This window comes from Orbicella franksi, chromosome 10 (assembly GCF_964199315.1).
Source record: "Orbicella franksi chromosome 10, jaOrbFran1.1, whole genome shotgun sequence".
In the NCBI taxonomy this organism is placed as follows: domain Eukaryota; kingdom Metazoa; phylum Cnidaria; class Anthozoa; order Scleractinia; family Merulinidae; genus Orbicella; species Orbicella franksi.
Window position 1 is genome coordinate 15,327,082 of NC_138154.1, and position 25,403 is coordinate 15,352,484.

At 38.8% G+C, this 25,403-nt stretch overlaps 2 protein-coding genes across 3 annotated transcripts in view; both read left to right on the plus strand.

The window, feature by feature from the left end:
* Positions 1 to 13,646, plus strand: part of LOC145500319 (lipoxygenase homology domain-containing protein 1-like) — a 64,121-nt gene extending 50,475 nt beyond the window's left edge. For both annotated transcript variants that reach the window (XM_081479822.1, XM_081479821.1), the window contains exons 39-51: positions 974 to 1,161; positions 1,578 to 1,734; positions 2,152 to 2,175; positions 3,661 to 3,790; positions 4,300 to 4,420; positions 4,669 to 4,737; positions 4,821 to 4,868; positions 5,377 to 5,652; positions 6,839 to 7,183; positions 8,170 to 8,320; positions 9,369 to 9,504; positions 10,705 to 10,801; positions 12,079 to 13,646. In XM_081479822.1, coding sequence (XP_081335948.1) covers positions 974 to 1,161; positions 1,578 to 1,734; positions 2,152 to 2,175; positions 3,661 to 3,790; positions 4,300 to 4,420; positions 4,669 to 4,737; positions 4,821 to 4,868; positions 5,377 to 5,652; positions 6,839 to 7,183; positions 8,170 to 8,320; positions 9,369 to 9,504; positions 10,705 to 10,801; positions 12,079 to 12,597 — 2,261 coding nt within the window. In that variant the 3' untranslated portion in view covers positions 12,598 to 13,646. The remainder of the gene's footprint in view (positions 1 to 973; positions 1,162 to 1,577; positions 1,735 to 2,151; positions 2,176 to 3,660; positions 3,791 to 4,299; positions 4,421 to 4,668; positions 4,738 to 4,820; positions 4,869 to 5,376; positions 5,653 to 6,838; positions 7,184 to 8,169; positions 8,321 to 9,368; positions 9,505 to 10,704; positions 10,802 to 12,078) is intronic.
* A 1,454-nt stretch (positions 13,647 to 15,100) lies between these two features.
* The window catches only part of LOC145500321 (uncharacterized), a 246,823-nt gene continuing 236,520 nt past the window's right edge, over positions 15,101 to 25,403 (plus strand). Inside the window, exons 1-4 of the mRNA XM_081479823.1 lie at positions 15,101 to 15,260; positions 17,628 to 17,761; positions 18,975 to 22,639; positions 23,586 to 23,679. Coding sequence (XP_081335949.1) covers positions 23,616 to 23,679 — 64 coding nt within the window. The 5' untranslated portion in view covers positions 15,101 to 15,260; positions 17,628 to 17,761; positions 18,975 to 22,639; positions 23,586 to 23,615. The remainder of the gene's footprint in view (positions 15,261 to 17,627; positions 17,762 to 18,974; positions 22,640 to 23,585; positions 23,680 to 25,403) is intronic.

The window sequence follows — 25,403 nt, forward strand, 5'->3', positions numbered from 1 at the left end:
GATAAAGTGCTAATAAAAGGCTAGAAGATGTTTTGTGCTGACAGAAATGCACCGCACGCCACGGAAGATACGCGTACACAACAAAAATGTAATCGCTGTTTCACCAGCGTTCTTGGAAGAGGGGCGGGGCGGGGCGGGCGGGGGGTGGAGACGGGGACGGGAACGGGAGAGGAGTCTTGTAAGATTTTTTTTGTCTCCCTATCTCCCGACCAGTACCGTCTTCGTTAAAACGGCTGGTAATTGAACCTAAGAAAGATGGTAGCAAGGAGATTCACCGTGTATTTATAATGGTAATAGGACTGAGTGGTGTTCAATTCGGTCTGTAATCATACGAGTGATTAACAACGAGTATTATTACAGACTGAATTGGACGACACGATGTCCTGTTACCAATTAATCATAACAATTACAATTTCCCACAAAAGTAAAAGTTTCATTGGAAAAAGAGCTTTAAATAGTCATTTTTAAATAGCATAATTATAAAATATGGAGAACAACTTGCAAAGTGGCTGTCAAGTCTCTTTCAAAGCAGTCACCAGACACTAAACCTCCACAGTTTTTCAAAGTCAGTCTCTTGAATTGATTACTATAGTGATTGTTATCAATGCTGTGATTGGTGGATTTAGTGGAGAGGACTTGAAATGATTGGCTCACGTAACTGTCCGATTACAGGTGTCCGATTACAGCCAACTGTCCGATGACATTGTCCGATTACAACTTTGCAGATTAATTAGAGCAAAATACAGCAGTTTATGCACCAATCACATTTGAGGAAATTGTAATTGTTATGAATAATAATGAAACAACTGCCTGCTAAGTTCCCTACTTAAGCACTGTTTTGGTTTGTGGCGCAAGAAGAGCAGATTGCGTGACGAAGCGTTCGTTAAGTAGCTCACTCAATTTATTGTTTTAGTTCAGTTTTTGCATCCAAGTTATTCATTTCTCGCTAACATTTCTTACATATTTTCATCAGACTCGGAATATGACGTAGAATTCAAGACAGCTGCGGAGGAAAACGCCGGCACGGACGCCAATGTGTATTTCCAAATGATGGGAGAAGAAGGCGAGAGTCAAGAGATCGAGCTCAAGAACAAAGGAAAAGGATACTTCAACAGAGGACAGTTGGACAGATTCAGGATCAGGACTGAGGACGTGGGACGGGTAAGTGAACACGCGGGGGGGAGGGGGGGCGGCGGGGGAGGTACTCCCTTATACGGGCTATATAGTATGTGCGGTCCTAAAGGGTGCGGTTGTTTTAGCCGTTTTGGTCACAAATGGGGTTTCGATTTTGGCCACTTTGGTCTTAAATAGGGTATGGTTTTTGCACTCTAGTCTTGAATTAGGTGGTTTTTTTTAGAAGAAGCTAGTTTTTTATCATCATCGATAAGACCATTGACAAAAAGACCTTCATAATAGGCTTTCTATTCCTTGACCTATTTCCGTCCCTCCCTCCCTCCGCCCCTTGCGTTCTGCGTTTGCTGTTTCGCTAACGTTCTTTCTTTGCTCGAAAACACTACAAACATTCTACCGCTTACAATAATCTTTGTTTGCTTTTTCTCTCCCTTTTCCACTTACAGTTGAAAATGCTGCGTGTAGGTCATGACAATTCTGGCTCAAATTCCCGATGGTTGTTAGATAAAGTTGTGATCTATTCGCTGGCCCGTGGTGAACGTTATGTGTTCAAGGGTGGTCGTTGGATCGGCGGACGAAACAATCAAATCGATCTACCATTGGGTGAGTTGTAGAACCGAGAAATTATATATTCTACTTTGTTTTATTGGTGTATTTTTCTGCGCTGCAGTACGTCAGGGGTTCGAAAAGTTGCCAATCGATCCCCGTTCCTAATTCGCTTATTGTTTCTTCGGGAAGTTTCTTTTCATTTGGGGGAAATTTGTTCATCGCCAAAACAAATGACTTATGAACTGTGAGACAGCCTGTTAAAAGCGCAGGTATCAGTCACAGTATCGAAATAGCATCTCAACGATGCTGTTGCGGCATTGTAGGCGTTTAAAGTGGAGAATATGTTGTAGTTTTCGTTGTTTGGCGTGGTTAGCAAGCAATGCGTGGCTGCCCAAGCTTTATGTCTGTCATTTAGTGTCGTTATATTACTGTACAAGATTTAACCCGTATTACTTTTTTCACATCCTTCAGATTCTTGGAACATCGGGCAACTAGGTCTGTATAAGTTATTTGCTGCATTGCTTTGGTTTAACTCTTACATCAGTGCAGTTAAAGCGATGCATTAAGTTAGGAATACGTTAACATACGGTAGTATGTCCCTCCCTCCTAACACTGCTCCCCCCACCTTGATAGCCTCACCTTCCCTGTCTCTTCGTTTGTCCCATCTCCCCCGGTGTGGTCAAACTATAACTAGCGACCTTCTGTTTAGTGGCCCGCTTTAGTCCCTCTCTTTAAGATGTTTCAAAACAGTTTCCAGCAATAAGATTTTGATTGGTCATTATAACCACTCTTTATCACTTGATACTACAATCATGGTATAAAAAAACTGTCCAATCATTGGTGAACACGTGGTTATCATTTTCGTGACACAATAGGTTACTGTAGCAACAATATGATCCGGTAAAAATATCCTTAATTACAGCTTTGGGGGCTTATAATTCACAAACGGCACGGTGAAATTTTTTTTATATTGCAGGATAAGCAGGATAAGACGCAACTTTTGGCAAAGTTTAAAAAAATTATGTACTTAAAGTTCAGAGCCACCTGAAATTTTCAAATATTTAAGATGGCTCTGAACCCTATGTAAAGAATCTTTTTAAACTTTGCCAAAAGTTGCGTCTTATCATGCTTATCTAAATCTAAGTGCTGGAAACTGTTTTGAGCCACCTTTGAATAGTCACTCGCAGACCTGCAACTGATCAATGGCCAACTGACGTAGCAGCTCTTCCTACGCTTAGCACCAGTGACCTGTTGTTGACTGCGTCTTGTGCATGCGCAGAGATTGACTCATTAGGGAATTTAATACTGAAGACTATTGCTTTACCGCTGGACGATTAGCACTGGGTCGAGTACGAAAGGTTTGGCGGGAATGGTACTGCTTGCTAGATCCAGCTCTTTTCGTGACAATCTGGAACCCGTAAAGCTAATGGCAAAATTTAGCGGACAAAGTAGTTTCTGGTTATGTTCATAATGAACTTGCATGCTTCCTTAAATTGATATCCAAGTCTACAATACTGAGGTGCATGGAAAAACAGAAAATACAATCCGTATTGAGCACTACGTAAAACTGACGTAAACTTCCTGGGTCTTACTTCTCACCGTTGCTGAATGACGTCAGGAGAAGCGAACGCACAACAATAGGTTCCATGCCTCTCCGAGCAAAATGCGTAGTCACAATCAGGACTGTGCTCTAGAATAGCCCGAGTGCCACAGGCGACTGACTTTTGTCTTCGGGCGACTGGAAAACTCACTTGTTTTCATATAAGCGCGAGCACTGGGCACCCAGGATTTCATGGTTAGGAACGTTTGGGTTCCGTAATTTTTCTTACACCACAGCCTTGTCACAATCGTCGAATCTTAAATTCTCTATTTATGAGTTTAGCGTCCACTTGCCATAATATATGAACACTGATGTAATTTTTACTGTTTTTGTTTTTGTTTCATTTTTTCAATCCCATCATCTGATTATGTTCCTTTTAGTTGGTCAAGAACCGGATATTCCAGATCTTATTGATTTCATGCAGTCTGGAGATGAACTAAAGATTATCAACGCTGCCAGATACTTGCAACATTTATGTTACAGTAAGGAATCTGTCAAGGACAAAGTCAGGTATTTAGTGGAGAATGCAATATCTACCATTTATTTCATCCATCCATGATTGGTTTTGGGAATTTTATAGGTGCGTTCTTCGAATTAACTCAAGATTCCCAGGAAAAAGAGACAAACAAAACAAAGCGACGATTCCGCAGAATAAACCAGAGCCAATATTTACTCTCTCAAAGATTACACCCAACTCAGTACATTGCAGTTTGATCGGAACCTAAAAGCATTTGCGTTTAGACAGCTTCGGTGCCAATCAATTGAAAAAATCAACTGCAAACAATTTCTCGATCTGTTTGAAGACACACTTGGCCAGGTCACAATCGCAATACTTTATTCAAGAAATACAAATAACATGTTAAAAAAGATAAATACCTCTTAGTTTGCAATTAGATTAAATCTTGTAACCGTGATTTCCCACTGATCCCTCGGCCTGGCGGAAAACTGTTGTCTTTTGTCTTGAAACTGTTTGGACTTCTCAAAAATTGTTGTTTCTTTTTGTTGTGTTTATTTCACAGAGAGCTCGGTGGCATTCCAGTTATCGTAAGGCTGTTGAGACATTCAGAATGGCGTGTCAGATATGCTGCCATCTGTCTTCTGAGAAATCTCTCTTTCAGCATGAGACACGACGCCAACAGAGTAAGACATCCACTCTTTTTTGTACCTTTTTAATTCGTATTAACATGCCGTAAAATTATGACATGTTTATATGTTCATTCTTTTGTGCCCAGACGCAAAGTGCCTTCCAAATATAAGCCGACCATTTTCGAGCTCGAAACTTAGTCCACGAAGAAGTCGGCTTTTGAACAAACATCAAGCCGTGGCTTTCAACATTTGGATGTATAAAAATCCATTCACTTTGTTTGAAACTCTGTTAATTTTAACAGCTGGCTATCGCTGATTGCGGTGGAATTGAAGCCTTGATTGAAATCTTACAGGAAACCGAGAAGACAGAGGTAAGAACAGTTATCGGATACTTGTCAGTACTTTTTTCAACAACCATGTATTTACGTTCTTCTCTTATCTCTTTTCCTTCTAGTACAGAGAAGCAATTTTGGGCGTTTTATGCAATTTATCGTCTGTTGAGGTGAGATAGTCTGTTTTATTTATATGTTTGTCCTTGTTACCTGACGGTGAATTAGGAAAGGGAGATTCTCTGGCCCTTGGACTCTGAATTGAGCGGTCACACGGAATTCCTCTGAGACAAGTTTCTCGTCTTGTAATAGAAATTTGTAAAATGCTGCGGGTAATCTGCGATGGACTAGCATCCCATCCAGGGGGGTAGGGAGGGGTAAATGCTACAGAGACTGTTGTTAAGGCATGGAAGATGTGGGCCTCTGCAATAAAGAAAGTCTGAAAGATCTGCGGATGACCTGTGTCCAGATACATATTCTACGTTAACCGAGTCCTCTTTTATGTTAACTTTTTCTCTTAACAGTGGCCGATTTTTTTCGTCTTAGTCTCTCTCTGGCTCTCATCAGTGGCAGATATTTTTTTTTTCGTGAACCTGAAGAAAACGTTCGCCTATTAATATACGTTTCTCAAAGCTGACCGCGTATTACAGGTCTGTTAATTTTGTGTGCTTTCTTTTTCAGTCGCTTCGTTTAAGAATTCTTCTCGTATGTCTCCACATCATCGTCATTATTATCATCATACCTTACTCCGAGTGGACAGCTGTAGCGGCTCGAGGCCAGCCGCCAGTCAGAACCGAACCCTGGGCAGCGGTACTCGTCCATGCCACCAGACTCGTGCGCAACCTGTCTTCAGCCGGTACCAGGGCCCGGCAGGAGCTCAGGGACGAGAAAGACTTGGTCGACTGTCTGGTGTGGATTACTAGAGTTGGTGTCAAGAACGAGCATTACGACAACAGGGTAAGCTGAATGATTGAAAAGCTTCACTTAAGCAGCCTATCGATTGCAGACAGCTCGTTTGTCTCAAATACATGTATAACCCTATCAGGAGTCCAACTAGAGTTGTATCTATATCAAGCCTATTTTCTCTGTCACCCAATTATAAATAGCCGAATCGTGAGTGTACCTAACAGTTAAGTTTTGTTACCTCTTTTTTTTTTTTGGCATACTGCCGTATTATTTTTGGAGGAAAAATAAAAAAGAAGCCTTCTTTTAAAAATCGTATTTGAATTTTACTTAAACAATTAGATTATTCGATCTCAATTTCTATGCGTGATAGTTGACGCGCCCTCATCAATTATCACTCGATAAAAACCTCGAGCTCATAATCTAATTTCTTATTAGTATAAATCTACTTGCGTTCTATTACGAATGTAGCTCTCTGATTGGCTAAGCTACTCACTATCTATTCTGTAATGGATAGTGAGCCGTAGCGTAGCAGTGTGCCCTTGTTAACAAAATGACGGCCGCTTCTTGGCGTTTTCGAAGTGTATGTGAAGAGGATTTAGATGAAGTTTTGAACGACTAGTAGATTTATACTTATACAATTAGATTATTCGCTCTCGATTTCTATGCGTAATCGTCAACTGTCACGCTATAGAAATCTCGAGCTCATAATCTAATTGTTAAATAGAAAACTCGTGAAGATTTGAGAGAGCTCGAAAAAGCTGTGGGAAATCTCGCCTACCGGCTCGTATTGCCACAACATTTCTCGTTCTCCCAAACGTCCACTGGTGTTCCTAATATATCGATAGAAAGAAGGAAAATTTACTCCCCTAATAGCGCGTGCTCTCAGTGGCTACTTCGAGGTCGCATGACGTCTAACAGTGAAACACTATCCCGCTGAAGTCCTTGAGCCGGCAACATTGTAAAATCTATGGCATCAGAGAGAAACAGTGCGCTGCTATCGCGAATTATGACCGAAGTTGCGACCGCCGTATTCACATTGGGTCTTCTAATGGCTTTGCTGTTCAGGGGAACAAATCACTTTGAAAAACACCTAGTTTTCTTCCAGAGAATCTCTCTGTTTCCTGAGACAGAACCGATGGAAACATTGAGATTCCAGGGAATCAAAACTGTTAACTGAGCACTGAAGGAAGAATCATAAATTGTTAAATATTTTTCTTTCACCTTTTTCTTTCCCCAGTGTCTTGAACATTGTGTGTGCACGTTAAGAAACCTGTCATACCGGCTTGAAAGCGAGATTGACAGGGACCGTTATGACGACGCTGATGTGGATGTGGATCCAGCAGCTGTCAAGGAACAACAGAGCCAGGGCTGTTTCGCAGGGTGCGGTGGCAGGAAGAAGAAAAAGGTCCCTAACGATAAACGGCCCATGGACCGGCCGAAGGGCCCTCCTCAAGGAGTGGAACTACTTTGGCAAGCGCAGACAGTTCAACAGTATTATGTGCTTTTACGTAAAGCCAAGAACACTGAAACGTTAGAGGGATCGGCCGGGGCTTTGCACAACTTGACGGCTTGCTCGTGGAAGGTGCGTAGTTTTGATGTATTCAGCTAAGATACAGTGTATCTAATACCTAACGGGGGGGTAACCCAAGAGTTACGTAACAATTTCACAGTCGAAGTTGTCGACATTTTAAACTGCTGACTTGTGTGACTTCTTGTTGCTCATAAACAATACCTGAAGACGAGTAGCAAAGCTTATTTAGGACTGATTGAGTTACGTTTTATGTAGATTGTCATCGTGAAAATATACAGAAGGAGAGCACTCCAACAATTTACTTCAGGCTATCGGACGCGGGCAACGAGGAAAGGGGGGGGGGGGGGGAATAAAGAGAGCTGATCTTCGCTGACTGCCTCATTGCCTTGTTTGTATTTTAGATAGGAGTGTCTTCCCTCTCTAAAAGCTATATTGGTCTCTTCCTCGCCAAAGGGCGGTGTGATTTATGAGCTGCTTTAGTCTAGCAATGGGTCGTAGATTTGGCCATTTTGGTATCGCAGATACAGGTTTTCCCACTCCTTCATTTCTACTCTTCGCACTGAAATAAAGTAAATAACTCAATTCCTTAAAAGCTTATATGTTGACATAGTCATCAAGCCGGATAGTATCTTCATAGTACACAGATCTTCGCGTTTTCCTGTGGCAATCGACAGGAAAATTACGGTCGGTATTTACAAGGGTCGGTATCTGGAGGCAGCGTAGCCGAGTGGTCAGTGCGTCGGACTCGCAATCCAGCGGCCCCGGGTTCGAGTCCCGCTCTGATAACCACCTGGATTGCTTTCACGGTAACCCCGAGTTCAAATCCTCGGCCACGCCTGTAAATAGCCAGCTGGTTTGCCTCAGGCCAGTGGGGATTCTTAACAATGTTATGTCCAATCTGAATCATTTGTTTAGGTTGTTTACTTGGTCCCACTAGCTTTTGTGCTACAAACACATCCGAGGGTAAATAAAGGTTATTATTACCGTCATAATATTAATAATCTTATGGTACTGTCACTGTCTTTATTTACCGACAGTGGGCGATCAAGATCCGTGGAGACACAAGAAAAGCACAAGCGATACCTCAGATAGTTGAACTTTTAAGAATCGATTATGATCCAACAATCCGCGCGGCCGCCATTGCTCTTCGCAACTTGTGTGTCGACCCGGAAAACAGAAGAAGTGTTGGTAAGTATTTTCTTTCACATTATACTGCATATGTAATCTGTTTAGACCTGAAAACGATAAATATGATTATACACTGTAGTCACCATCTGTCTTCCCATTGGCTAAAAGCCTACGGTTAATTCTGGGAAACAGCGCAACCTACAGATTATTCACTAATCTGCTAGCAGATTAGTGAATAATCTGTAGGTTGCGTGTGCAATGCATGATTTCCAAGAGCAGTGTCAAGTTCACGGACAGCGAAGTAAGAACACGGCTTGTCGAAAATAAACTGTGTTCGGTGCGATAATGCGTTTGTCGTTATCCGGATATCACAAAAACCTCATTCCATAATTGTTTATAAAGGAATGAATTCAGGAAGTCTTAAAAAATGGTCTTCCTTGCTCCGTGCAAATCGTGTTACAAGTTTACCAGCTTTAAAGACGGAGGTAGGGAGGTGTGATGGCGGTTCAGGTTCGAGCCCAGGCCGGGGCCACTGTGTTGTGTATTCGGGTAACCTCTAGGTTTGTTACGGCTTCTCAGCTGTGAAAAGTTTAATGCGACCCACAGCAGTAAGGAAATACTGTGTGGCACAAAATGCTTGGTTGTTGTAATTTTCACTTTCACGGTCCGTAAAAAATGCTTACGCAAAAAATAACAATAATAATGAAACGAAAAAAAAAAATGTACTCCACACTGAAAACGAAAGTCGCTTTCCATTCCGGTTTGAATTTCCAAAATTTCCGAAATTTCCAGTGGCCAAAGGGACAGCATTTTCCGGATTTTTCGGAAAAGAGGACAATTTCGCGAGTTTTGCCCAAAATTTTTGACACGGATTTTCGTTCCATTTAATTTTCCTGTCGCAATATTCGGTTGAGTAGCTCGCATTTCGAAAATTCAACAACTTTCCGGAAACTTTTCCAGAGAATGGCCGTAACTTTTGCCCTGGTTTCAAAAGTTCCGTTATTTTTGGTCAAATGGAAAGCGGTCGACGAATACTGTACCAAAACGACAGTAAGACCTCGGATAATTTTCATAGCTCTTTAAACATGCACACACTTGTGTTTCTCAGGCGAAAAAGCCATAACACACCTGGTGTTCAGACTCCCAACCGGAAACGAGGAGGAGAGACTGGTGCAGGATCCAACTGTAGCCTCGCTTCTGTGTGCCATTTTCCAGCTCACGAACAAGAGTGACAAGAACTGCAAGTGAGTGTTTGTTTGTTTGTTTTTGTTTGTTTTTTTTGTTTGTTTGTGCTGCAGATTAGTGTGGTTAGGGCGATTTTCAATCGAGAGTTGTAAAACCAAAACCAAGGCAGTTACATTGTTCAATCGCAGCCAACATGAACAAGGCATGCAATGAACAAATGAGGGCTCGAAGCAGATTCAGGTAGCCGAGCAAAGCGCGGGAAAACACACACGTGATCAAGTCGCGTCGGTTTGGTTGTTCATCTGATTGGTTGAATAGGTAGCGAGAGTCCTTTATTAACCAATCACTCTTGTAAGTTTTCTCTCGGAAAAATGAGCTTGTATAATATCTACTCTTAAATTCGAGAACAAATAACATATATGTATGTGTATGTATAGTGGAGTAAAGCCAACTGAAAACGATTTTGGATTAGTTTCGACACTCGGTTGAAAATCACGCTTTACTGCTGTCTTCACAGTTTTAATTTCATTTGCCAATGACTACAAAGCTTGTTTGTGTTTCACATTGTTTCATTTGGAGAGAAACAGTTTTTGGATGTTCTTTGACGAGCGTTGCGCTTGTTTTTCTCATATTATGGTCAGGTGATGTTGAATGTAGAACTTGTTGTGAGTTTTGTTTCTTATCAGAGACATTTGGTTTTAAGTTTACGACTTAAGGGCTTGCCTTTTGTTATTTCTTGTGGTTGTGTTCGGCGTCTTTGGAGATTATAGTTGATAACTGCCGGGAGCGTACGTACATTGTGTTAGTCAAACTCTTTTCAAATTGCATTATTGTGTTCCCACTAATAATATTTACAAAGCAAAGTTAATTTCTGTTATGCCTCGTTCATTGCTGACTCACCCAGTCTTCTCCATTCTCTCGACACCTTTATTTATACCATGCCAGAGAAAATACAGCCAATCAGAATACAGGAAAGCCGTTGTATATTCCAGGGTCTTACACCCAACTTTCCCCTGGTGTACTGCGCGTTTGTCGCATTGACTGTGTTGCCGTCTTCTATGGCATGGTGTAAAATAGTTATGTAACGCTCTCTCGTGGTATACCATGGAATAACCCACTTGTCACTTGTATTTTCTTGGTATACACACTCGCCTATAGGCTCGTGTATACCGAGAAAATACAAGTGACAAGTGTGATATTCCATGGTATACGACGAAAGAGCGTTGCATAACTAATATATATGATCATCTCTGTTACAGATATCTGCGTAAGACCAAAGGTGTTCAGAAGATAGTGAAGATAGCGACAGATCAGAACAAACAATACTCACCTCGAGTCATAAAAATAGCTAACCAGGTAAGCAATGTCAATCATTCAATCAAGGTCGGTATCTAACACACTGTCTGATGACAGGACGCTATCCTCTTCAGTTGGGCGCTGACGCAGACCATAAACAAACCTTACGAATTCATTTCTGATAAAGGAATTCAGTGGGTTTTGATATCACCCGTCTCAGTTTTTTAAGAACGGAGGCTACGCTAGCACTGTTTCCTGTGGCGTCTTATGCCAGTACCTCGTGCAGACAAATACCCAATGAAAATTGAGGTTTAACATGGAAAATGATTGTCCTCTAATATCCAGCGAGAGTGTAATCTGTGCTATATTTATTTAAGCAATACAGGACTTTTTTCCGTTTTCCTCATCTTTACACGAGGAGGTCAGGAGAATTCGAGACATTTGTGCAAACCTGAGACGCGGTCTAGTGTTCGCATAACACGGGAAAAAAAGTCCCCTGTTGCTCTTATAATTGTTTTTTTCTTGTCACAACCGTTTTTACAATAACTGCAGAAATCTCGCGCGCTCATTGGGTTATTTTTATTGTCAATAAGTTACAGACACATGGATTTATAATTTATGCGTTAATTTATTAAAAAAACAAGTTGACGTCAATTTTTTACGTGACTGTCCTGTCACTGACAATGAATGTTGTCATAACATTGGCAAAGTAATCTGTGGATCACAGCTCAGCTACTTTGACAATGTTATGACGAAATTCATGATCAATAAAAGGACTGACGCATGAAAAACTGATATCAATTTGTTAAGTTTGTATTTAGCTCTTATTAACAGAGCAGGAGGCAGACTGACTAAACTCGGTTAATAAGATGTTAATAAGAATAATTTAATTCGTTTAATGTAACTGGTAAGGTTTGTATTAGCTGACATTTTGCTCGCGAACGGCGATGAGCTGAAATTAATTCTGCCAAAGTTTGCTCTTCCTCTTTACTTTTTTCTTGTCATCAGACTTTTTGGTACTTCCATAAATAAATATTTCGAGAAGAAAATAGTCAATATTTTTGTATTCTAGTTTGCAACTTTTTCACAGCAAAACATTACCGGTCTAGATGCCGGTCTAGATCGGAAAATCCAGACCGCTTTCAATATCGATTTCAGCCAATACAATTCGTGAATTCGGTAGTTCCCAGTCCTTGTGAGACACAGCGATATAATAAACTCTCATCTAAACAAACCTATCGACCAACGAGAGCGCGCGCACACTATCTTAAATGTTTTATAAAAAAAATATGACAAGAGGCAACCAGCTTGATATTCCAGTTATCTTTTTGTTACAGGTCTTGAACAACCTCTGGAACCATAGTCAACTACAGCAACAAATAAAGAACGAAGGATGGCTGCCCGATCCTAACAGAAATGCCGAACTAGCTCGAGCGCCGATGGATTACGAAGCTACTTCTCTCCCTCGAACACCCGACGAACGGAACCGCAGAGATCCGAACAGTAGCCGGTTGGAGAGCGACAACGATCAGTGGCGAAGCGGAAGTCGTCGTAGGGATAACTGGGGAAACGTCAATGGCGAGCCATCAGGGGGGACTGACATCTCTTCGGAATCAGATAGGCAGCGCAGCTGGAGTGAAAACTTGAATCAGATCCCCCCTCCGTACACATCAGATGATAACTATTCCAGGGGGAGTCGCTCACGAGATGACCTCCCTATGGAGGTGATGTCTACTTCGTCACGACCGTCAGCCGCGAATTCAGCGCGAGACGAGAACGGCAATCCGAGTGACAGGACGCTCAGGTTAAAAGACAGTGGGGGAGGGGGTGTGGAGAACGAGGACCTGTGGGTGTAATACAGATGGGGGGAAGGGTGCGTTACTGACACAGGAATCAAGTTATGAACGCAAAAAGCTTATTTGAAAAACCTAACGCTTCTATTCATGAACAGCCTGACGATTTGACCGTGTAGATGCTGTTTTGTTTCTCATTACAGAATGGAAAATTTCTAAAATAATAGGCAGGAACGTGGTTGTAAAATGCTTGTAAGTAGTCTCTTCAGACGCTATTCTGTTGTCAGACCTCAGACAACAAATCATTATAACCTCTGTTTATTTGTTAACTATTTACATTTGATTTATCGCACGTGACATTTCACGTTTGAACTTATTATTGCACCGCAAAGCGATCAGTTACTGATCATTTTTGGTAATTTTTTTTGTAGAAGTTATTTCCTTTCGAAATGATACCTGCTTTATGAACTCGTTTCTAGTTTCGTGTAACTTCGCAATTAACTTAAACTAAATTGCCTTCTGTGACTTTTTTCTGAGTTCCAGAGTTTAGAATTGGTTCGACATCAAGAAATTGTCTTGGGATTAGACTAATGCTTACACCAACAAACACAAACTCCGAGAACAAAAGCAAATAATTCAGAACAACAAAAGTTGATTGGATGTACAATTTGGTCTCTACTTCATACGAATGAGATTGGAATTTGAAAAGTGTGCCGCGGCTTTTGATGTAAAAGGCATGTGATGTATTAATGCTTTTCTTGCGGGTCTCGTTTTCATTCCAGTGAAGTATTTTTGGATTAGGAAAGTTGAACTTGTGTGCCCTGTAGCTAGCATTTTACAAAGTGTAGCTTTTATATATATTTGTTATCGTAGCATATTTTATGACATACCGTTCCTAAACAAAGAAAGTTCTTTGTACAGAGCCAAATACAGCAAAGAAATTTGAAAGTACCCCCTGTAAGCTCTTAGGATATATTTTAGATAGAAAATGGCTGCATTATTTCGACCAGTCTTATTGCTGGGGTATTTTATGGCATTGATAATATTGCTGATTGTATATTGTGGTTTGTAGAACGTTTTATTCTCATTAAATCGTCTGTTAATATTTACAATGGTATTTACAAATGCTCTTTTCTTTGATCTTGGACCCAGGTCCCCCACTGCAATGCGGAGACAGAGTGAGACTTGGGTATGAGACTAGTAATTCCTGGTTGCGGTCATTCCTGACCAAGGCGCCTTAGTCTCACAGTGACTCTCTCCACTCAGGGCGCTCTGGGAACATCCATCTTTGAATTTGAATGAATTCTTTTTTCTTATGTGTCCTGAAGCGAAGTCCGCAACCGAGCTTATGTGCACTTTTTTCTCATTCACAGTGACATTATCCCGAGAGTCCAATTTGATTTCCTTTTTTGTCTCGGTCACCTACACAGACAATTGCATAGAGCAGGTTGAGCTCAGGTGCTGCGCTTTCTATCCTGCGATAGAAAGTCTTCTTTTCGCTCAATTTTATGTATTATGGTTAAAATCCGTCAATAATAGCCATTTCCTAGTTACCCTAAGCCTCTATATCAAAGCGAGGCCTGATGCACAACCATTCATATGAAAATGAGTTTAATTTGCATGTGAATGAAATCTCATTTTGATATGAAAGGATGGGCACCAGGTAATTCGGAAATAACTTATTAGGGTTATATACTTTGGTTTCTGGGTATTGGGTTTTACACAGCCTGGGTATGATCAATTGCATCACTGAGCTCACTTACTGCCACTTTCCCGGGTAAGAGGGAGCGCAGGGTTTGATGGTTAGGTAAACCACACCGAGGTTCTGAGTCCAGCTGGCTGATAACCACACGCACACCGTGCTATAATCAGGAGGGGTTACCAAGGGACGAGGTAGGGATGGCCTCGGTAATTGCAGTCGTTTGACGGCTCGATGCATTTGCAGCTTAAAAATAACGTCACATTCGATTCGATGAATCTTGTGGGAAGTGTAGTTTGAAACTTTCGTGGTTAGTCGCGGAAACCTGGCTTATGTACAGCCGCCCCTTCCCCTCAAAACAATCGGGGAGAGAGATGTTCAGACTTACAGAGCCACCTTAAATTTTCGAAAATTTTAAGGTGGCTCTGAGCCCACTCCACAGATTTTTTTTAAACTTTGCAAAGAGTTGCATCTTATCAAGCTTATCACAATTTGATAATGATCATGAATGGGGGTCACTGCGCTCGTTTTTGAGTTATCAGCACCTAAGGCTAAAATTAAGGGTGTTTTTAGCGGGTCATTTTGTTATTATGGTAACCTGTGATATAAAAAGGATGACCGCACCTTGTTTACCAATGACTGGGCATCTGTATGATACCACTATAAGTATTGTAGCATCACTTTTTTTTAATTGTAGTAGTATTCATCCTTTAAAGTATAGCTCTTCGAAAAGTGCTGGAAACTGTTGCCAGCTCAGTTACTCGCGTGACACTAAATTCAAATAAGTTTGGTGAGTCACGCAATATTTTGTCGGGCAACCTGGAAACGAGTCGGCGTCACATTTCGCATATTCCCGCGTTAATTATCACACCCTCAAATTACACCATCGGCATTGTGCGTTGTGAATTCACTGGCGTTTTGGGTGATTCACAAACTAATTGAGAGTTCAGAAGATTGATCAGTACGTTATCAGAGATGTAAATTGCTGTATTCACGTGTGTTTGGTGAAAACTTAAGCTGTGATAAGGTGAGTTGAAGTTCCTGCTTGTCGCTCTATCTCTTGCGCATCGCTGAGTTCATAAGTTTCGCGAGTTTTGATGATCGAAGCTCTTCAGTTCATCGTGAAGCCAGAGCCTTTCTTTATCTCTAAAGCAACAAACCCTTTATGTTTAGTCATATTGTAAATTACAACTTAGCAGTTTAAAATTCCAGAAACAAGATCAACTGAAATCAGACAACAATCACTTTCACTTTTGACTTAATGAGCTTATCAGTTATCTGCATAGAATTACGCATCACTTTAGTGATTTCCTTTTGCAATGTGGTGGAATTTGAATTCTGTGTAATATTTGTGTGTTAAGTTCTCACAATTTCTATCGAAGTAAAGTTCAGCGTTTGTAATTTTGACGGGTACAAGGGGTTTGCATTATATTTATGCATATTATGGGATTGCCTGGGGGCAAAGAAAGCTCATGTGATGGAACGTAATACAAATGCATCTGAGCGTGGAGAATCTGAGGGTGCGTCCCTTTGGGGTGATCTCGATTAAAATAAGGTATTTAAAAGTGTTGAAATCAGGTGTTCGTTGGTGAATGCTGCAAACTGCCATGTTTTCAAGCCCCCCGGTGGCAGGTGTATTTTGCAGGTTGCAGGTTGCAGTTTATCAACTTTTTATCAGATCGACTACTCTAACTAATTCTGATACAAGTATTGGGTTGGCCACTCTTCTGTTACAGAAATCGATGTTTTTTGGTTAAATAAAAATACAGTGTAGATAACATGAAATAATTATTCAGTTTCTATAAATACCAATTGTGAAAAATGCGCTAATGACTCTTGAGAGCCTTATTTTGTGAAATCAAGTTTGCCGTTTCATACAAAAATGAATCATCCTTAGCTTGGGGGCTTTATTTTGTAAAATTAAAATGGGTAACAGAATCCTCATTACATGTATATCTGTGTCTGTTGTATTGGAATATAATGTAACCATTATTTTTGTTTATACAGTCTACACTTGTTTGTTGTTTTTGAAGCTTTCAATTACTTGCTTGACACAAAATTAAAATAAGTTTGGTAAGTCACGCAATATTTTTGTTTTGTCACGCAATATTTTGTGCAGATGTAACTGGAAATGAATCAGCATCACATTCTATCTTTTTCCGCATTCCTTTACACACTCTTCTGTCAAATGCTTCTGTATTGCGTATCGTCAGTTTACTGGCATTTTGGGTGATAATTTGGCAAACTAGCTGAGAGTACCGAAGCTCGATCAGTTCGTTATCAGAGATGTAAATTGCCGTATAATCACATGTGTTTGGTGGAAACTTAAGCTGCAGTGATAAGCTCCCAGCATAATCAAGTGAATGTTCAGAAATCAAACTCAGTCGAACCCAATCAAACTCAATCTGTGGATTGAGTTCCATTGAGTACTTTGGCATTTGAATCAAATAGAACACCGACCTTTATGTGAGTTCGAATTTCGAACCAATCGAACTCAATTTTTGCGTTTGATTGTGTTTGGTGAGTAAATTCACTTGAACAAAGATTATGTTTTTTTGGTCTCGAAAACACAAAAAACACGAGCTATACCAAAGTAACTCGGGCCTTGAAAAACTTGAGTTCGATTTCCGAACCAATTGAAGTCAAGCAAATCGAACCAAACTGAACTCAATCCATTACATTGTGTTTGGTGAGTAAATTTGGTTGAACAAAGATCATGTTATTTGGTCTTGAAAACACGAAAAATACGAGTCATACCGAAGTAACTTGGGCCTTGAAAAACTTGTTATTGATTTTCAACTCCAGTTTTACAAAAAAAAATCCAATGATCAGAAATCAAAAGTTCGATTTAGTTCGATTGTCCAATATTCAATTTGGTTTGATTGCTGAACTCAATCCATGGATTGAGTTTGATATAGTTCAATTGAGTTCAACTGAAATACAGAACTTTGCTCATTCAGCCACAAAAATTGCATGTTTTTGAAATATTCCAAAATTCTCCTGAAAGTGCCAAAGTCAGTCAAAATATCAATTTGAGTGTGAAAAAATGTACTCTAGGCAATTTCCTTCCAATCCACAAGATTTACTGACCCATACAGGAGACCAGGAGATTCAGTCTGTTTGTGAGAGATTCAGTCTGTATCTGGGAAATTCAGTTTTTATCTGGGAGGCTCAATCTGGGAGAGTTGGCATACATGGCAGTGAGCTCAATATAGTATTAGTTTATGGATGAACCAACAATGACTGGTTCAAGTTGTAATGGGGTCACACCTCAATAATTTAGTCTCACACATATCCCAGATATATTATTTTGCCCTTGCACATAAAATGGTTATCTGTAGGTTTTAATGCATTTCTGAGGTTTTTAAACTTGCATTTTTCTTTTTTCTTTCAGTGTAACCAGGCTGCAGGCCTTAATCCAACATGTGAATTACCTGTAACACTCAGTGATTACAATTGTAATTACATTGTCTCTGTCAATCTTTTTCCAAGTTTAAAATTGGAGGATGATGTTTTCAACAAGATTGGGTGAGTCTAACAAAATAATATTACAATAATGGAGAGTAGGGAAAGGCTAAATACAAACTATAAACTGAGAAGAAAAGTTATATTTGGTAATTTCTCTGTCAAAGCAGCAGATTTCTTGGACTGTACATGTAGAAAAACAGCTGTTTGCTGTCACAAAGAGGTGATCAACCTTTACAAACAATATTACTGTCAGTAATTGTTACAGTCATAGCGAAAATTGCATAGGAAATGTCATACAGTGAGACAAGCAGATTTTTTTGATATTTTTTTGAAGCAGTTAAGTTTATGAATTCATATTTGTCCCAGCAAGAGGTACAGTGTGTATTCAGTAACTGTCCATTAACAGAGATGCCAACCCTAAAAAATCAAAATCTGGGAGATTGCCAACAAAAAGTTGTTTAAAGTAGAGCTCTGCCAATGAAACCGCAAAAAAGTATCAAACATCCAAAATTTTTCAAAAAAAATGCCAAAAGTCATACAAAAATATGAATATGTCTGAAAAATGTATTTTATGTGCTTTTATATGAAGGCTTTTATGGAAAAAGGGCGTATATAGCATTTTGGGCCGATTTTTATTTTTTGCAGGATCAAGCTAATTTTTGGCAGACTGACTTGTGTTTCGATTTTGAGAAATAACGTATGCAAAAAACTCAGTTTTCCAAGGGTATCTTTTGGAGATCTTTTGTTGATCTTTTGTTGACTGAAAAACAAAAGAAACCTTTGTTTTGCTAAATGATGAAGTCACTGAAGCGTGGTATTTGCCGCTAGTTTTGTTATTCATATAATTATGCAATTCTCTTACTGTTGCTTCGTTAGTGCAAGTGAATAAGGCGCTGAATGGGCCAGATTCGAGTTTGTTTTGTCGTAATACCGGTTCGGTACGAGGTCGGTCAATTTTGTTTTTTTCCAGTCTATTTCTCTACTTCTTGCAAAAAACAAAACATCTGATACTTTTTTTTTGTCACTCATGAGTGCTTTTAGACCCTGTCCTCAGTCATGATGTTCAATCATAATTAGTTAGTAAAAAAAAAAAAATTTTACAAATTTAGTTGAACAATGTCCCATGACTGATTGTTATTTCCAGATCAAGGATTTGACTGTTATTTTCGTAAGCAATGCACATACAGTTTTTAGTATAAAATTATGCAAGTTTAAGGTACATATGGTATCAGTTTTGTTAAAAACTTACTTGTCATAATTTTTCATCTTTTAGTGGTGCATTTTGCCAAAGAAATGTCACAGTGTGCAGTTATGACAGCTTAACCAAGAGCAAGGTAATTGAATTTACTAAAACAGAACAATAAAACTGTGACTGTATTTTAAGAAACAGAAAACTTGTACCATGTTTCTATCAAGTTGTCTGACCATGTTCTGTAGAAACATGAGTGGATGTTTGGAAGAACGAGCAATGCTGTGGAAACACAAGCCAACAGGCAAATGTTTCCACAGCCTTTTCATTATATTTACATGTAGTTCTTTCAAACTTCCATGAGTGTTTCTATGACTCAAAAGAAACATGGAGAACATGTGCAGGGTTGCCACAGGTCAGAAAATGGTCATGGAAAAAAAATTTCTTCCAGGTCACTGGGAAAAGTCAGGGAAATTTATTTTGATTCAGGGGAAATTGACATTTTGAAGAAAAGCCAGGGAAAATGGAAAAAAGTTAACATGGCTGATTTAATACCATGGAGGTGTAGTCAATCAATTAAAATCGATATCGGAAATCAACTGATTCAATTGATATCAATCACTGATTGCTATTGATTGATATTGGCAATCAATATTGTAACAATTTATAACTCACAGAGAAATTTCTTTATCGATTGCTGTTGATATCGATAAGAATTGATAATTCCTGTCTTCAGGAATGTCCATTGTTATCGATTTTAAAAAAAGTCGACAATAATCGCCTGGACTATTCGAAGATGGCTTTGTAACATTGTGTAAAATAAACCTGGAACAACACAAGACGCTCATCTTCAGCATGCCACTTTACTATAGATTATAATCATTTTCCTTTTGGCCTACTTCAAGATCTACTCTGTACGTTTATTTCCTGATGCAAATAATTGAAATCACCAGAACACTGACTCTGTTGTTTATTTTGCTTCATCTTAATGTTGACACTGCAATGAGACTGGAGGGTTTTACGCTGCTACAGCCACCCCTGTACTCTGGACTGAGCTTCTTTCAGTGTCATAAACTAACAAAGAAAGATTTAAAGCCCAAAAATGTTTCTGCCGGTTATTTCCGTTCTTGTTATTTTGTTAATGATTGTAAAAAATATGCAGGCTATGATAAATTTACTCGAGAAAACCATTATAGACAAATTTTGTCGGTGTAACTCAATTTAAAAGGACAAAAATAATTTTCGATAACAATCATAAGAATAGGTCTGCACTGCGTACTTGTGTGTGGGTAGCGTTGTCGTTTTTTTTTTTTAATTTTACGGGTTGAGGAAACTTAATTGGGCTGCTTATTGGAAATGGGCTTCTTTATCGGGATAGGGTGCTGTTCCTTCCCCTTCTTCCTCGCATTTTTTGCCACCCGATCCCTAACCCTTCCCCTGTAGTGTTTTTAGTCTACTTACAAGAGCCCATCAGCACCGCTATTACTGTATGTCACTCTGTACCTTTGTTGCAGTGTTACACCTTTTTTTGACGAGAATTATGTTCAGTTGTGTAAGATCGTTCGAGGAAGGGAGACTTTTTACATCAATGAAGGTCTTTGGTTTATTACATGCGAAATAAAAATATCATGCTACATAAAATCCCTCAGTCCCGATTTTAACCAAGTAGTTCTAGAAATAACATTTAGTAACAATTAATGTGCTATAAATTGGGATATGTTTTGAAGAAAAGGTGATGGTGAACCCACAATGCTTATTTATTACCTGTTTTACCCATGAGGGAGTGAGATAAGAGAGATGGGATATTCATTGGTTAAATTTGCAGGAGAAAAGCTGAGTCTTGCAAAGAAACATAATTATGCATTTGACCTGGAATTTATTATCAGATGACATTGTTATAGTTCTGTGTTTTGATTGTCGCGGTAGGTTTTTGAGTGACATTTTGTTGACGTTGCTAGCTGTCTCTGTTTTCCTCTTTATTTGTGTTGCACTGAAGTTGATAAGATCTTGTAAAGAAAACCGGATGCTGAAAGCACGAACCTCAGGAATTGACCCTGTTGACTTATTAAATCACTTAACCTTGTCAACTCTATTACACAAACATCAAAGGCGAACTTTTTAACCTCATTTTAAAATGCAAAGACATTTGTGCCATCACAATTGGGGTAATTTGAGAAATTTTAATTAGTAAATAGTATTATAGTTATTTGGAGTAGTATTCTTATCTTAAACTGTAATAATCCCTCTACAATATTTGTTTTGATATCCAATGTGTTGCAGCAAGTGTTTTACCTCTAAGTTATTCTGGAAGCCACTTGCAAGTAATTTTAGATGGTGTTTATGTTTAGAGCATTTACGTTTAGTTGGGGTGCGTGACATCAAAAATTGTAGGGTTGATCTAAGATTTTCCTCCACATCATCACCTTGTTTGCCTTATAAGTCATGAAATATACACATTGTAGCACATCATTTGTGTCAACCAAAGCATCATTTCATTCCACATTGTGTATTGTGTAACAACTTGTTTCAATTTTGGCATGAGAACTGACATCTTGGCTCCAGGAAGTGTAGCAAATTTTCCACAATACGACATCATTGTCCATAATTGGCGCTATGCGCATTATATTCCAGAACTGATCCCTACGTGATAAGGCATCCTTTGCATTCACGAAATGGTTATGAAAGCCAATCTTTGACCACTATATTGTTCAACCGAGACTTGCATACTAACTTTTGATCTTGAAAAAGCAACAACAGGGTGACTGTTAACACTGTTCAAGAGTATTTCTAACAATGCATGTACAATGCAATTGCAAGGCAGTCTTTCTCGGTTTCTGAGAGTTTCTGACAATCTCTGACAATATGTCTTACTTTGAAGTGCTACATCAATCAGTTCAAGCCGATATAAATGTTGCCTAGCGAGATATTGGCTTATAAAAGTACAATGACTCCTTTTGCTATATAGGGCAACCTGCCCCAACATTGAGGCCGATAAATTTTAGCCTGCGAAGGCGTACCAGCTCCTGTGCAACCTGCGTTAACCACAAGCCAAATTGACTGAGTTTTGATATGTTGGCAGTTGTGTGAGCAAACTAACTCCCGATATGGACACCTGAAGGAATGATGAAAGAAAGCTATCAATAAACAATACAACTGCAATCAACATTTTCAAAGTCTACTCAAAATTAGGAAGCTGGATTTGCAATAAATGAAAACAGACATGCAATTTAACATAAGATTAAATAGGCAATTATGAAGGATACGAAGATAGATTTTCAATACATGCAAACAGACAACGTACATGTACCACATCTCAAAACAAGCTACATGTATAAAGAAAAAACAACACCTAACCTTGTCATCTGAAAGTTAGGAAAATAAAATGAAGTGTCTTAAACCTATAAATGGTACACAAAAGCAAAGCGGCCAACATGAAGGAGGCAGAAAATCCACTTGCACAAGCCAACTAGCAGAATTAGTAGAATTCCTTTCAATCACGTGACTCTTGTAAACAGACAAACTCTCAGCTGCCAGCTTAGTGTGAACTCCGCACACACAATAATCAATACCGATTGATGAATTGCCTGGTTTTTAAACCAGGTGATTCATGGTATTAAAATACCATTGAAAGCTGGAAGAAACAGTACATTTGGGGTCACTGTGATCTCAACAATATTTCTCCTTAATGAAGAAAAAAACATTGTCAAAACCTGTGTAAGTCTTATAAAGAACAAGTGGAAAGGATGCCTGTAAGTTCACACCAGAAGCGGTTACTATATTAATTTGACATATTTTTGTATTTATTTGGTCAGGGAAATTTTATTTTTATCAGGGAAAAGTCAGCACACATATTTCTTTGGGCTATTTTCTATATGTACATGTACTCTTGATCAATTTAGAGCATTTACATTGCATTTACATGTAAAATTTGTCGATTGATTGGTTCATATGATTTATACAAGAATTTAGTCACAAATATTTAGGAGCCAGATATCTAAGAGAAAATAGTGAACTCTGCTGTCTGTGTGTCACTCATAGAAAATGAGGGGAAATAGTCACTAATTAATTAGCAGACATTCTAAAGCCAAAAAAATCATGATTATAATAACTTTCATTTGAAGAATATGTGCATCAGCTGCATGTGATTGTATTTTAACTATCAGTAGCTAGACAATAATGGGAGATGCAAGAAAACCAGCAGATTTTTAATGGCGTTACACTGCATATTTTAGTAAGACTCCACTTTTTGCTCTTATTTTGAAGCTGGACCTTTTCCATTCTAGAATCAGGAATTATTTTATAATCCAGTCATGCCTGTCATCAAAAGGCCGACGTTAATAAATTGTAGAGAAGCCATTAGCACTAATGTCTATGTTGTAGGTTGAAATGAAATTCAGTTTAAAAGGATTTTAACCTAGTTTTATTCTTAATAATTTATTTCCTTTGTCTTCTAACCCCAATTATTCAATGGTCCATGAGTAATTAGGGTTAACAGACAAAGAAATTACTATAAATATTTTCATTGTAACCTGAATTTACTTTTTGACCTACAATATCTACATACATGTACATGTGTAACCCTAGTGCACTGATTGTTTTAATTCGCTCCAAGGGAATAACTTATTTTAGAGTGACTTGGTTACCTATTTTGTCTCTGTATTCAATGAGTTTTGTTTGTATGTACTTTGTTTGTAGGGAAATCTCTAAGTGCTCCTGTTTGTTACAATGTCGGCACCTGAAAATAACAGAGATAGCAGTTCAAACCAAGAATCCCAATCCAAGACCCAAGGTATTTATTAGAACAATAGATTGCATCTTGAACTCAGAGGAAGACAGTCAGCTGAACATCTTGATTACTTTTATTAGTAGTTGACAAAATATTATTACATGTAATTGTTATTATTAATCAGCTCATTGATGAATAGTTGATTTTTGCCTCTGTGGCAAAACGAGTCTTTGTGCAAAACTATTCGTATGAAAATGGATATCACCTGTACGTCCATTCTCTTGGAAATCAAGTCATGTTCATGTGAAATGTTTTGCACGAGCATTCGTTCTAAAAAAGAGGCAAACAGCAACTTCGAAGTGGAAGTAAAGTCTGCATATGAGCCAAGTGGCCCATCAGGTCAGCACTCATCCCGGTTTCTGTAGCATGAAGTGACTAGGAGTATTTCTACTACCCCCGGATGGGGTGCTAGTCGATTGCAGGGTTACCCCGCAATATTAAATTTGCCAATAGTTATTTATATACCTGAGTGGATACTGAGGCACTGTGAGAGTTACGTGTCTTGCTCAAGTACACAATACAATGTTTCCAGCCAGGGCTTGAGGCCAGATTACTCAAATAGAAAAGAAATCCAAAAATCAAATAACAGGTTGTTTACCCAGACAGCTTATAAATTTTAAAATGGATAATAATTAATTTTGATTGGAATTGGAACATTGTTATCGTATTATCTTGTACATGATGTAGTGTCAAAGAATAACAACAGTCTGTTTCAAAATGAAATTATTAAATGAGAGTTCACCATACATGTACTTACCAGTCAGTCCAAAATTGACAATATAATTATGAATATGAGTCAGCAGTGCATTTTGGGTCAAGGTAAATTGTTATGGTCCTTGTTAAGTTAACATTATGAAACAACTGTATAACAATGATTACTATTATGCAAAAATTACAATAGATGATTTTGAAATTATTTTAGACAATCAACTTGAGAATGCCAGGACTGCCAAGAGTATTTTGCCCAATTTCACTTAATTATAGTGAGACATGGATATTGGCAAAATCTTGTTTACTTTAAGCTGTCAAACATAAACAGTTGGATTGTACATGTAGCTTGCAGGTAAACAGGAAATCTATAGAAAAAAATTTTTCTTCAATATTATAAGAATGATTTCAGACAGTTTTGTTTCAATCATGAACCTGAAGTGAAAGGAATGTTTTTATTTACAATTTATATGGTTTGTCCATAGAGAGGGGGAAGGAAAGTAACAAAGTTTTATACAAGGATGCCCTGGCCCAAGGTCAAAGACCTATCCATATAACAGTGTTCTTGACAGGAAAGGCTTACCTTTTATTTACACGTAGCTTCTAGCCTGAAACCCCTTTCACAAACCTAATGTGGCCCACTAGATCTTATTTCTGGGATAAATAATCAATTAATGTTTGAAATCCCTGTCCTATTAAGTCTTATGATACTTCCAGCCTGAAAAAAGTGCACCTTTAGTCAACTGTAGGAAGAAGTCCCGCAGCTTGGTGCAATACAATAATAAGGGTACTACATATATATTGTAGTGCGTGCAAGTAAAATAATAATTTTCTTTCCTGGAAGCAAACATCACAGTATTAATTATTCCTATATATCTTGGTAATTGTTTGTGCTAGTCTCGCTAGCAATGCAGTTATGTCCAAAAGGATTGCGGATATGTCTCTTCTAACAGATTTTTGGAATGATTACAGAACATACTTATGTTGACGAGAATCAAACATTCTTTTCTCCAGAATTC